The 14,624-nt window shown below is 41.4% G+C and overlaps 1 protein-coding gene across 1 annotated transcript in view; it reads left to right on the top strand.

Annotated features, from left to right (window-relative positions):
* The window catches only part of LOC124597696 (sialin-like), a 39,790-nt gene extending 26,234 nt beyond the window's left edge, over positions 1-13,556 (top strand). The window contains exons 4-6 of the mRNA XM_047135954.1: positions 3,146-3,387; positions 8,605-8,725; positions 13,459-13,556. Of these exons, the coding sequence (XP_046991910.1) occupies positions 3,146-3,387; positions 8,605-8,725; positions 13,459-13,556 (461 nt within the window). The remainder of the gene's footprint in view (positions 1-3,145; positions 3,388-8,604; positions 8,726-13,458) is intronic.
* Positions 13,557-14,624: the final 1,068 nt, after the last annotated feature.

Here is a 14,624-nt window from a genome sequence, read left to right as displayed (position 1 = left end):
CAGAAATGAAAACAGCGAGAAACTTAACATCAGGATTGATAATCACGAAATAGATGAAGTCACGGAATTCTACTACCTAGGCAGTAAAATCACCAACGGGGTACAGAGGAAGGAGGACATCAAAACCAGACTAGCACTGGCAAAAATGGTTTTCCTGGCCAAGGTAAGTCTACTAGTATCAAACATAGGGCTTAATTTGAGGAAGAAATTTCTGAGAATGTGCGTTTGGAGCACAGCATTGTATGGTAGAGCACTTGCCCACGAAAAGCTAAGGTCCCGAGTTCGAGTCTCAGTCCAGTACACAGTTTTAATCTGCGAGGAAGTTTCATTTCCTTCTGATATTCAAGGGCACTTTGAACTTCAGAAACTACATCACTGAAAGGCAAACACTCATTTCATTACTATTGTTAAAAACAGTATTAACAAGCTTCTGTGAACCCTCCTCATTACTGCCACGACCTATTCTTTTCGCCACCTTGATTGTTTGCTAAGATCACCTACCACGTGACACACTTGCCCTGCGTTTCAGTTTACAAAACATTTAAGAACTATCTATTACCTAGAAATTGAACTACAAGTATGATTTGTTAAGTCTTGTTTTGTGAATAACTCATCTTGCTTCTCGACATCGTCTGTTTTGAGGAATATTCACTAGGTTCAGCGATCCTCCAGCTTTTTAGTCCCGTCGGTAAAATAGATTCTGTCAAACTGTGCAAAGTTCTCGATGACTGCAACTATCACTTCCTCTTTTTATGAAAATTTCTTCCCAGCAAGCCAATGTTTCAAATCAGGCAACAGGAAGAAGTTACTTGGGGCTAAGTCTGTTGCGTAGGATGGATGATGAACCAATTCAAAGCCCAGTTCATGCGCTTTCGCCATTGTCATCGTAAACAAAGAGTATTTCATCTCAGATTCGAGAGGAGCAAAAACCTAGCTGACAAACGAAAACTGAACGAAGCGAAATTGACCTGCAGAGCACTGATGACTGGTGCAGGCTCTGGCAGTTGACCTTGAAAGTAAATAATTGTAACATATTGCGCACACATAGGAAAAGAAATTCACTACTGTACAGCTACACTACTGATGACAGCGTCTACCGTAAAATATCTAGGCGTAACTATCCAGAGCGATCTTAAGTGGAATGACCAGATAGAACACATAGTTGGAAAAGCAGACACAAGATTCAGATCAATCGGAAGAATCTTAAGGAAATGTAAGTCATCCACGAAAGATGTGGCTTATAAGGCGCTTGTTCGCCTGATCTTTGAGTATTGTTCATCTATCTGGATCCCTATCAGGTAGGACTGATAGATACAACGAAGAGCTGCGCGTTTCGTGACGGTATCGTTTAGCTGGCGAGAGAGCATTACGGAGAGGCTAAACAAACTCTGTTGGCAGACATTACAAGAGAGGCGTTGTGCATCACAGAGAGCTTTACTATTGGAATTTCGGGTCAGCACTTCTCAGGAGGAGTCAGACAACATACATGCATCTCGCTTCTTGACCACAAGGACAAAATTCGAGAAATTAGACCCAATACAGAGGCTTACCGACTATCATTTTCCCCACGCAGCATTCGCGAGTGGAACAGGGTTGGAGGGATCAGATAGTGGTACCGAAAGTACTCACCGCCACACACCATTAGGTAGCTTGTGGAGTATGATGTAGATGTAGATGTCATCGCTGATGTGTGGGATGGTGCATTATCCTTTGAAAGAGCACCTGTTTGCGTTCCAGCTGTTGTCTTTTATCAGCCAATGTTAAGTTCCAAACGATCCAACAATGAAACATAATAGGATCCACTTATGGTTCTCCCTTCTTCCAGATAGTCTATGAAGATTATTCCTTGAGAATCCCAAAAAACAGTGGCCATCACCTTACCAGCTGACAAGATGGTCTTTCCTTCTTTGGTGCACTTTGACCATTCTATGTCCATTGTTCTGACCCTGGTGAATAACGATGTATCCAGATTTCCTCAACAGTCACAAATCGGTGCAAAAAGCTTTGCGGATTGCGATCCATAACTCTAACCTATTATATTTCATTGTTGGATCGTTTGAAACTTGCATTGGCTGAAAAAATACAACAGCTGGCACGCAAAAAACTGTTCTTTCAAAAGATAATGCACTACTCCACACATCATTGTGTTGAAATGTTGTACCTGATGCGTTCTTGGTCGACTGTTGGCAATCGCGCCGCCTACCTTGCACACAGATTCTGCAGAACCAGTTCTGTGTGGGCGATATTAAGCGTTCGCTCACTTGAGATGCCTACAGCCTCAGCAATCTTATGTATTTTTATTTATTGATCTTGCATTACCATATAATGGATTTTGTATATGGTTCAGCTTGCGGTGACCACGTTTAAATTCGTTAATCCAAAAGTTAATGGTCTTCAATGATGGTGCACAGTCCGCGTGATCTTCATCCAATTATGTTTTGATTTCCCCAACCTTTCAATAGGAAATGCTTAATAACATCCCGAAACTCCGTATTCTCCATTTCCAAACGCAGTCGACACACTGACCAATGTAGACGGCTGTCAAGAATGAACTGTACGGTATACATTGTTGAAATTCGTTACATGACCCTCAGAATAGTCAAGTTTACCAACCGCGAAGGTACAACAAAAATGTTCCATTCTTTCATAGAAATTTACCAGACTTACCAAATCACACTTATAGTGACGCGCGATATTTGCGAGCTGAGCGCTTCATACGATTTTAAATGCTGTCGCAACTTCATGTGACTGGCCACTGTGACCGAGCGTTTCAATGCGCTTCAGTCCGGAACCGCACTGCTGCTACAGTCGCAGCTTCGAATCCTGCCTCGGGCATGGATGTATGTGATGTCCTTAGGTTAGTTAGGTTTAAGTGGTTCTAAGTTCTAGGGTACTGATGACCTCAGATGTTAAGTCCCATAGTGCTTAGAGCCATTTGAACCATTTTGAATGGACTTTATGTGACTACAGCTCGTCATTTGATGCGATTAAGTAGTCGAGACAAAGGTTAATTTCTCTGTCATCGATGTAGACATTTCATCATCTTCTGACTGATGAGAAACGGATCATACTGTTGTTAAGTGGCCCAAAGCAATCATCACTAAATACTGCAGGCGACGATAAGACTGAAATCGGCTTTTTGCAGGTACTCTGGTGCCGACAGCGACGCTGATCGTGGTCTCGCAGGTGGGCTGCAACGCGCCTGTGATCGTGGCTGTGCTGGCGATCAACGGCTTCCTCATGTCCACCAACTGCTCGGGGCCCTACATGAACATGCATGTCATCGCACCCAACTACTCCGGGACGGTTGTCGGCATTGTCAACACATTCGCCAACCTGACAGGGATCGTCGTCCCGTATATTGTCGGCGCCTTCACCAGCGCCAATGTACGTCATCATTTCTCTAGTTATGTAACTAACATGTAGCCTAAGTAAACACACACGCACATACACAGGTACAGGCTGACAATTATTGAACTATACAAAAAAAACTAAATTATTTACAAACTACGACGTGCATACACTTTATTCGACATGTAAATATCGCTAGAGATATTCGGATTTAGGTTATGACATATTCGATATGTCTGCCATCATTGGTTATGATGTGGCACAGGCAAATAGTGAAATACTGCATGACCCGCTGACGTGTCGGAACATCGATGCTGTCGATGACCTGAATAGGTGTTTTCAGATCAGCAGTGGTTTTAGGGTTATTGCTGTACACCTTGTCTTTAATACATCCCTACAGAAAGGAGTCGCATGTGTTCAGATGCGAAGAATGTGGCGACCAATCGAGGCCCGTGCCAGTTGCTTCTGGATACCATAGAGCCAGAATGAGGTTCCCAAAGTGCTCTTCTAGGACACCAAACGCTCTCCTGCTTTGATGGGGTCGAGCTCCGTCTTGCAAGAAACCACATCTTGTCGAAATCAGGGTAACTTTGGATAATGGGGATGAAATCATCTTTCAAAACCTTCACATACTGTTCGGTAGTCACTGTGCCATCAAGAAATATCGCACCGATTGTTCCGTGACTGGACATTGCACACCACACAGTCACCTGTTGAGGGTGAAGAGACTTCTTGATCGCGAAATGAGAATTCTCAGTCTCTCAAATGCGCCAATTTTGTTTATTTATGAATCTATCCAAAACGAAAGTGGCTTCGTCGCCAAACCAAACCATACTAATTCCCATCACGCCCCACGGCCAACCGTGCAGTTTAAACGTTCTAATACAAACCGTTCCGAAATTATGACGATTTTATTTCATATAGTTCAATAACTGTCACCCAGTACATACGCACGCATGCATACGGAACACGTGCAGGCAAAGATATCTTTTTTTCAGGCGATTACCACTTGAGCTCGTTAACTGGCTCCTTAAATCGATGTAACGAACAGTTAAAAAGAAAGAAAGTAAACTCTTTGTTATTTCAAACATAAACGCCACAGCTGTTAATACATTTATCCCACTGTCATACAGGACGGTCAATCATGACAGAAAAATGTTTGCGGTTGCCTGCGGAACCATGATTGTACCCATGTGTGCACGTCTTCGCACAAAACAAATCGGCAGCAACGAATATCTTTCTTCAGGGCTCCAAAAATGTGGAAATCGCATGGAGAGAGATCGTGACTGTGTGGAGGGCTTCCCAGCGAAACTTGTGCGGCGTCGTCGAAACAACCTTGGCAGGCGGCCATTACCCAGCAACAAAATGCCGTCCGTCAACATTTCTGGGCGTTTGGACTCGACGGCGCGCTTCAGTTTTTGCAAGGTGGCCATGTACCGCTGGGCACATCAACAGACAGCATCATTCTGTTGTAGGATAATGCCCGAACACATGGTGTCGTGGATGTTTCGACTTCGCTGTGGAAGTTTCTGTGGGAAGACCTTACACATCCTCCATACAGTCCCGATCTCTCCCATGCGATTTCCATATTTTTGGAGCCCTGAAGAAAGACGTTTGTGGCCGTCAATTTACTTTGGACGAAGAGCACCACCCCTGTTTAACAATCATGGTCTGGCAGGCTACGACAGACATTTTTACATGAAGCCATTTATCACCTTTTCTCACAATGGGATAAATGTACAGGGTGACAATTACTGAACTACATGAAACAAAATCGTCATAACTTCCGAACGGTTTGCGTTAGGACGTTCAAGCTGCACGGTTGGCCGCGGGGCGTGATGGGAATTAGTATGCGCTGTAAGGATTGGTTAAGTGATGAAGACCACTTTCTTTTGGATGGGTTCGTCAATAAGAAAACTGGTGCCTTTGGGGGACTGAGAATCAATATTTCGCGATCGAGAAGTCTTTACACTCTCAACAGGTGACTGTGTGGAGTGCAATGTCCAGTCACAGAACGATTGGTGCTATATTCTTTGATGGCACGGTGACTACCGAACGGTGCAGGAAGATGATTCCATCCCCATTATCCAAATTGACCCTAGTTTCGACAAGATGTGGTTCATGCAAGACGGAACTCAACCCCATCGAAGCAGGAGAGTGTTTGATGTCCTGGAATAGCACTTTTGGGACCGCGTTCTGGCTCTAGGGTACCCAGAATCCACTGGTATGGTCCTGGATTGGCCACCACTTTCTCCAGATCTGCACACATACGACTCCTTTTGTGGGGCTGTATTAAAGACAAGGTGTACAACAATAACCCCAAATCCATTGCTGAGCTGAAATCAGCCATTCAGGACGTAAACGACAGCATTGATGTTCTGACACTTCAGCGGGTCATGCAGAACTCCACTACTCTTCTGCACCACATCAATGCTAATGATGGCAAGCATATTTAACATGTCATAATCTAAATCTGAATGTCGGCAGTGACTTTTACATGTTGAATAAGGTGTGTACACGCCTTAGTTTGTAACTAATTTACGTTTTTTTTTCATGTACTTCAGTAATTGTCATCCTGTATTAGCAGTTACGGCGATTACTTCTGAAATAATGAACAGTTTACTTACATTTTTTCTACCTGTCTCGTTTTCATTTGCCGCCCCTTATAATTCTGCTACCTGCCTTATAGTATACAGTATTTCTTGACAGCCCGCCCAGTTGGCCGTGCGGCCTAACGCACGCCTTTCCGGGCGGGAAAGAGCGCGTGGTCCCCGGCGCGAATCCGCCCGGCAGATTTGTGTCGAGATCCGGTGCACCCGCCAGCCTGGGTGGTTTTTAGGCGGTTTTCCATCTGCCTCGGCGAATGCGGGCTGTTTCCCCCTATTCCACCTCAGTTACACTATGTCGGCGATTGCTGCGCAAACAAGTTCTCCACGTACGCGTGCACCACCATTACTCTACCATGCAAACATAGGGGTTACGCTCATCTGGTGTGAGACATTCCCTGGGGGGTCCCGCAGGGGCCGAACCGCACAACCGCACAATAACCCTGGGTTCGGTGTGGGGCGGGAAAGGAGTGAAGTGGAACTCCGGCAGTCGTCGTGGGGTTGTGGACCACTGCGGCTGCAGTGGGGATAGAGCCTCTCCATCGTTTCTGGGTTCCTGGTTAACATACAATACAATACAAATGCCTGACAGCTGGAGGATGTCCGTACAAGCGCAGATACCAAACTCAAAGTAGCTCAGAAGAAAATTTACTCCAATCCATTAGGGAAGAAGAATTTATCTTTAGGGATACATTTAGATGCTGTGACCTAGAATGCATCTGAAATTTCAAGCTAATCCTAATGGTTAAGTAATACATGAGGGGTGTTAAATAAGTAATGCAACACTATTTTTTCTCAGCTACTTTCGGTTGAAAAAATGCGGAATTTGTTGTGGGACATCGTTCAGTATTCCCGCTGCAGCCCCCACGGTTTCATGAAGTTCCGATAGGTGACCGCGCTATACATAGCCTTCAAAACGGCGTCTGTAACGGAGGTGCGTTCCAAGCAGAGAGCTGTCATTCAGTTCAGGAAATTCAGAGCATCGTAGATATTCATTGGCGCTTGCAGAATGCCTACGGAGACTTGGAAGTGAACAAGAGTACAGTGAGTCATTGGGCGAGGCTTCTGTCATTATCGCAACAAGGTAGCGCAGCTCCCGTCTGCCAGCCAGCCACACAGCTGTGACTCCTGCAATGTCGGAACGTGCGGACACCCTCATTCGAGGTGATCGACGGATCTCAGTCGAACACCTCGTAGCACAACTGTACATCTCTGTTGGCAGTGCTGACACACCCGTCCGGCAGTTGGGGTGCTCAAGTGTGTGCTAGCCGAGTTCCTCTTGCCTAAGAGAAGACCATGCAGAGCAACAAAGGACCATCTGCGCGTATTCTACCAATAAACCGAAGTCTACCACGTTGCTTTACGCATTCCATTTCATATCTCTACAAAGTGTTACACCCAGGTATTTGTACGAGTTGGCCAGTTCCAGCTGTGACTCTTTGGTATTGTAGGTGTAGGATACTCCTTTTTTTTCGTTTTGTGAAGTGCACAGTTTTACGTTTTTGTACATTTAAAGCAAGTTGCCACCCTGAGGAACAGAGAGACTCGGCCATAGCATTTCAGTACATCGTGTAGAAGACTACAAATTTGATAAACCATTCGGGTTTAAATCGATGAACAAGTAATAAAATTCTGCTGACACTGAAGCTCATCCCAGTCTCGGAAATGTCACAGAAAATCAGATCTTCTATAACTTTTCCCAGATGCTTGCTGTGAAACTCCCACATTGCTTCATTGAAAAAAATATGGTATTTTATGCTTATCCATTACGGATATATTAGAACCGTGACTGTATATTGAATGTAAATAAGATATACAGAACTCCAACCAGTCACTTTTTTGAATAATTATGTTTTATTCCATGAACCGGTTTTCGAACCTTTTCAGGTTCATCTTCAGATGTTTTCAGGAAGGTACATCATTATTGCTAGCACAATGCTGGGTGCTGGCTCTATGACAAAAAGATGGAACACACTATACTGTATCGCCATGACTATAGCTTATCTGTCGATATGGATGTAAATTTAGTTTTTCACTTACTGCGACAGTATAGGCAGATTTTTTCGGTTATACTGTCGCAGTAAGTGAAAAAAGACTCGGCCATAGCATTTCAGTACATCGTGTAGAAGACTACAAATTTGATAAACCATTCGGGTTTAAATCGATGAACAAGTAATAAAATTCTGCTGACACTGAAGCTCATCCCAGTCTCGGAAATGTCACAGAAAATCAGATCTTCTATAACTTTTCCCAGATGCTTGCTGTGAAACTCCCACATTGCTTCATTGAAAAAAATATGGTATTTTATAGGCAGATTTTTTCGGTTATACTGTCGCAGTAAGTGAAAAATTAAATTTACATCCATATCGACAGATAAGCTATAGTCATGGCGATACATTAAAGTGTGTTTCATCCTTTTTTGTCATAGAGCCAGCACCTAGCATTATGCTAGCAATAATGATGTACCTTCCTGAAACCATCTGAAGATGAACTTGTAAAGGTTCGAAAACCGGTTCATGGAATAAAACATAATTATTCAAAAAAGTGACTGGTTGCAGTTCTGTATAACTTATTTACATATATATGGTATTTTAGTTACTAGATAGAGTGGATGTATAGTGCTGAGAGAGTGTTGTTGTGCCCTCAGCAAACGCGGGCAGGCTGGAACAACGTGTTCTACGTGACTGTGGCGCTGTCAGTGGTGGCATACCTGGTGTATGCCATCTTCACATCAGCGGAGGCTCAACCTTGGAACGATCCACCCTCAGGTGAGTCTCTTTGCTTTTGTTCTTGTCGCATTTAATTGCGCTCCAAACAAAAATGAGTATACGTCAATCCAAGGCATCAGCTTATGTCGTTGGAGGCGTTTTACCTTTAACTTTGTTTTCTTGGTACCAAATTGTTCGTGCCTTATCGTGCCTTAGTCTTTGATCTGAATAGTCAGAAGACATACAGTGTTAAATATCTTATTGCTCTGGAGAGTGGTTTTGGATAGTGTGGCTTACAACTCAGTCCCATCAGAGTACAGTCCTAATTAATACTGGTCTTCCTTTGGAATCACTCTTTGAACATTAAAGAACCAGATATATCAGTACATAGTTTAGCAGTGGTGGAGTACTGATAAAATTCACTCAGGGTTTCAGATGCGTCAAGTGGTGTAAAGATCATGAGCTTTCGACCAAGCTCTCCTTGGCCATTATCAAGTGGTGACTACCGTCTGTGACGTCACTGGATCCCAGTTCATCCCATATAAGGAACTGTAACTTTTTGGTCACACCACCACCACAATTGCTTCAACCTTCCAGTAGACAGGTCCCAACCTGCATATCACTACAAACCGTCATCTTTATTGAATGTGTTTTCAGAAATTTTCATCTCGACTGCTTCGTTTATGATGCTATTTCAGAAACTATTTGTTGTTTTAATAAGAGATATTTCATCAAATGCAGTTCGATATTCCAGAGTATGTTCTGATACTGCTAATTTCTCGGGATACCGTAGGCGTAAACGCCACTCATGTGTTACGTGGCTCTGATCAATACTGTGTATAATCTAACATAAAACTGTCCATACTGCCACAGGATTCTCTATGTTCCTAATATCATGAGGCCTACATCGTCTTTCACAGCGCTAGTGAGTTTTCGAAATTTTGCTGAAGGCCTGAATCGATTTTCTGCCTTCTTAGTGAGCCTCAGAACGCCAAAAACTTAATCTGCTTCAGGTTCTCCTTGTTGGGTCTTCTGCTTACAAGTCTTCAGTGGAATGATTCGCGAAATATGAACATGAGAGGTGTTTCTACCACTGGTATTCTGAGAAATTAGCATTAGCAGAACATGGTAAGGAAACCGAATTGCGTTCGATGAAACATGTGTTATGAAAAGGACAAGTCGTTTCTGGGACACTATCAAAATGCTGAGAACACTCTGCATTTAAACACAGCTTGGGACTTGACCATCGTAAGGTTAAAGTGAGTGCATGGTTGCATGAAGAAACATTACTCATATGGCACTGGACTGTGCCACAGTGAAGTCACAGGAGGTAGTGCTCCTATAGAAGGATGGCAGCAGCAACCACACGTTAGTCACCAATTGACGATGGCCAAAGAGAACTCAGTCAAAAGCTTGTGGATTTTAAACCACTTGATGCAGCTGGGGACCGAGCGAGGTGGCGCAGTGGTTAGCATACTGGACTCGCATTCGGGAGGACGACGGTTCAATCCCGTCTCCGGCCATCCTGATTTAGGTTTTCCGTGATTTTCCTAAATCGTTTCAGGCAAATGCCGGGATGGTTCCTTTGAAAGGGCACGGCCGATTTCCTTCCCAATCCTTCCCTAACCCGAGCTTGCGCTCCGTCTCTAATGACCTCGTTGTCGACGGGACGTTAAACACTAACCACCACCACCACCACCACCACCAGCTGGGAACCAGAGAGAATGTTATCAGTAAACACACAGTTTTGAAAAGATTGCCTTTTGTATAAAATAAGATAGCTGTATGCGTCCAGTGAAGTGGTTTCACACAGGCCGTCATGACCATTGCTTCTTGACCTTTTGACTGGTTCATTCACCACCAGCTAAGCCTTTTGTCCTTGATTCTTGAACTTTTGAGTGGTTCACTTGCCACCAGCTAAGTATTGTTCCCCAGGTAGACACATTCATCATTTGTCATATCAGGAAAGAAATATAAATCACAGCTGAACCTGCTAAAGTCGTAAAATAATCAAACATTTTTTGTATGATGTATAGCAGAGTGAATATTCTACAAGTTTTATTTATTTGTACTCAGAGATTCAGAATCATTGAATATATTACACAAATTCTAATGTAGCCAATTTGACAACTGCAGTTTATTGACACTGCATACTTAGACAGAAGTAGTACATTTGTAATAGTGCATATTCCTCCCTACCTTCAGCACCACACCACTGTATGCTGGCTAAATTTCTATTAACATAATGAGGAGAATAATGAGAGTCTGCTATTACAAATGTTGATTTAGTTTTGATGTATTTTGTGTGCAACACAGTATCCATGTGTTGCCAGTCTGATCCAAAATATTGTTTAAATTTTTCTCCTTCATAATCGATGTCTTGTCATTAGTGTACTACAAAGTAATGTATAAATACTTATTGCAAATGACCTGTATTGAAAAAGTATTTCAATAGATTTAAATTGTAATTTAATTGTGGCGTTTTGTTTATGTATAGTTGTTGCCAGCCAAACCCGATTTTGGTATGAACTAGTTTCAAACTCGTTCATCCTGTTACCAATAGGATAAAACAGTTTAGCTTAGGTCAAATCGGTTTATCCTAGTTTGTATCCAAAGTATATTGAATAAACTGTCAATATGATTCATTAAATTAATTTATTAACTAATTAATAATTTCATGTCTATCACTAGATCAACTTATATACATCTATCTACAGAAATCACCTTATCTGCAATTTGCTTATTTATTTATTTTTGCAAGGTTTACTTTGGTGGCACTTAGAACTGCAGAGTACTTCGTTTTTCTTACAATTGCATTTGTTTGTTGTACAGTTTTTCATGCAACTGCATTTCACGAAGCCTTGCCCTGATTCAATAGTGGTTGCAGTCATTAAAGGTATTTCAATATCCTGGTTAACATCTACCACATCTAAAAACTTCTGAATGCAGGCCTCTAAATCAGTTCTAAAAAATAAAAAGGAAGTAAAACAAATATTTTTAATATTTTATTGCAAACAATTATGTAAAATTTTAATAAAACTATGCCTGCAATAATGTTTTTGAAATACGCCATGTTTGGTGCCAACTTTGTAGAGGCTCTCACCAGTTTTTGAAGTATTACTCCAATTATGTTTTGAAGGTCACCTCTGCTTTTTCTGCATCTGGAATAGTTATGATTATGTTGCCTCCAATGTCTGTTGGTGGATGGGATTTGCCAGAGGAAGCTTTCATTCTTTTACCTTGTTTTTTTAAATTTTCTGTCGCAATTTTTCTAGCATTTTGAATGTTGTTTGTGTCAATTTTTACAAAGTTATCATCATCACTATCTTTGTACTGCTCAGTACTGCTGTCATCTTTGATTGCCTTCTTTAAGTCATCTTCATCCTGAATATCATTTACGATTTCTTGAGGCAATGAGGAAGTGGAAAGTCCCACTCTAGGTTCGATTGTGAATAATGCTTTGTAAGGTGATTGTTTTATGCCACAGTGGTAAGCTCCATTTTTCATGAAATGGACATACCTTTATCCTTCCGACCACTTCGTCGAATTGTTGTCCTTTAACCAAGAACTTATATTTGCAGTCTCCCATGGCATGTTCAACAGAACCCTGGCTTTGGCTGTGCCTTGGTTTTCCATGCACAGTTTTCAGTTCTGGCCAAAGCTTTGCAAGTTCACTTATAACATTATTGACAAATTCTCTGCCATTATCAGATTCAAGAATGCATGGTGCCCCTACAGTTACGAATATGTCGTTCAAATGATAAGCCACTTCTATATCCTCTTTGATGTTAACACACAAAGGAGAACAAATTTTGTGAAATGGTCTTGGTAAACTAGAATGAATTTTAAAGTTCCATCTGGTTGTGTCTGGAAATCAATCAAATCGACTTGGCATCTGCTATTCATTTCTGAATGGAGAATTGGCTTTGAAACTAGCCTAGATATAAAGTTCATCAGTTGGAACGAAGTATTTTATATTCCCTTCACGCCGTGCAACGAGTTTCTTCACATCGCCAATTTTCAAAACAGCAAATTGTTTCAGTATTCTTTTTTGTAATGATGTTCTTTTTTCCAACTTTTCCGCGTCTTCTACTTGTTTAACCAAATCCGCATATTCGTCTACTGATAACACTTTATAATGAGAAGACTTTTTGTTTTCACTCTGCAAAATTTCCTCCATAAGCTTTTCTCTGTACAGCTTTTGATTGGCTTGTCTACTACACGAAGGCTCATCCATAACGAAACACCTCATAATAATTACACTAGGATTACAATAAAATCTTTTAAACGCAACCAGCAACTTAACATGTGCACTCGTCGACGCAAAATACCATTCAAAACAAAGAACAGTATTAGCAAAGAGTGGTTGAGAGGCCTGAGGGGCGAGCCAGAGATGATTCAGTGATTCCCCGATCATACAGGCAGCGACATGCTTTCCGACTAGGCAACATTAGTTCAGACTAGGACATAGCAGTTTATCCTAAAGCATGTAGGATAAACCAATTCGACCTAGGCTAACAGGATGAACGAGTTTGACCTAGACAAAACTAGTTCATCCTAAAATCGAGTTTGGCCAGTAACATAGTCACTTCATTGTCCAGCCTTCCTCTGATACGATTTGATACTTTTGGATGTTGCACTGTTTGTAGTAGTATAACTTGTGTGATAGTTTCCCGTGCATTTCGTTTTTGAAATTCAAAGTTGTCATCTGATAATTATTGTGTAAGAACAGTACAATTTAGAATACACAATAGATATTGTAGCATCCATTAACTACATTTTTCTTGTTTCAGAGAAAACAGCTGAAGTGAAACGCCAGGATGGTATTGATAATGTAACATTCAACAGCGAGGATGTGCGCCATGGAGGACTGCGATCTTTTGACACATAGCTTTTGTAATTTGTGCATCAACATTCCTGATTCATTTGATTACATCATGTGACAGACACAAAAAAGGAAACTCTGTAATGCAAATTGCTCACCTACATCGCAGTACAGAGTCCTTCATTCATCAGTTGAGGGGCTAGAATTCTAAAGGAACATGTCATCAATGTTTACAGACTTTAACAACTTTTAATGCATTGTAAATGTATTCTAAACTTAGTTCTTGTTGTGATAATTTGTGTTGAGGCAGTTGATGTATGCTAGACCCAAGTACCCATGGGCATTACCAACACTAAATGGCTGGAGGGAATGTCTCGTTAGATAGGGTATAGATCACAATGGGGTCTAAGCAGGAGGAGAAATAATATGTATAGACCATATTAGGCTATATGCTATATTTAGATCAGTTTAAAACACTGTTGTTAAATTCCTATAAACTAGGCATTCTACTACATTGTAGTTGAAAAACTGAGTAAACTGGAATACCTTTGTAATAAATATTTACTTAGCGTCATTCCTTTGATTTGATGGAATAACATTTTTCTGGATACATAAGCAGGAGACCCAGGTTCAAGTCCCAACCATGGCACAAATTTTAGTTCATTGCTTCAACTTCTATCGTTATAGAAGAACCATTCTCTGGCTTTTTTTTTTAAAAAAGTCAACAATGAATAAATAGCAATTCCTCTTGACTATGACTTTGTCATTATACAACACTGGACTGTAAGTGATTGTTGTGTGGCATCTGACTGTTAGCCAGCTACCACCTGGCCACCCCTCATACATACTTACAGCACAACCAAACAGATTCATGTTTATCTACCCTGCTGCCTCCTCACTTGTAGTCACGCCAACACAATTCATTGAAACTAGGAATATTGTCTTTTTAGTGAATAATACAAATGGATCTGATTTAGTAGAATGTTAGTAAATCCTGTAAACCATTAATTCTTACTGCACATGAGCTTTTAATATGTGTGATTAATTAAGCTTGGAAATATTCATTTAATGTTATCTTTTGTCAACTAAGTACAAAAAATTGAAACTGCTTTTCAAAAAATATTGGAAGGGACA

The sequence above is a fragment of the Schistocerca americana genome, chromosome 1 (assembly GCF_021461395.2).
Source record: "Schistocerca americana isolate TAMUIC-IGC-003095 chromosome 1, iqSchAmer2.1, whole genome shotgun sequence".
Taxonomy (NCBI): Eukaryota; Metazoa; Arthropoda; class Insecta; order Orthoptera; family Acrididae; genus Schistocerca; species Schistocerca americana.
Note: the sequence above shows the minus strand (reverse complement) of the source record. Positions and strands in the feature narration are given on the sequence as shown.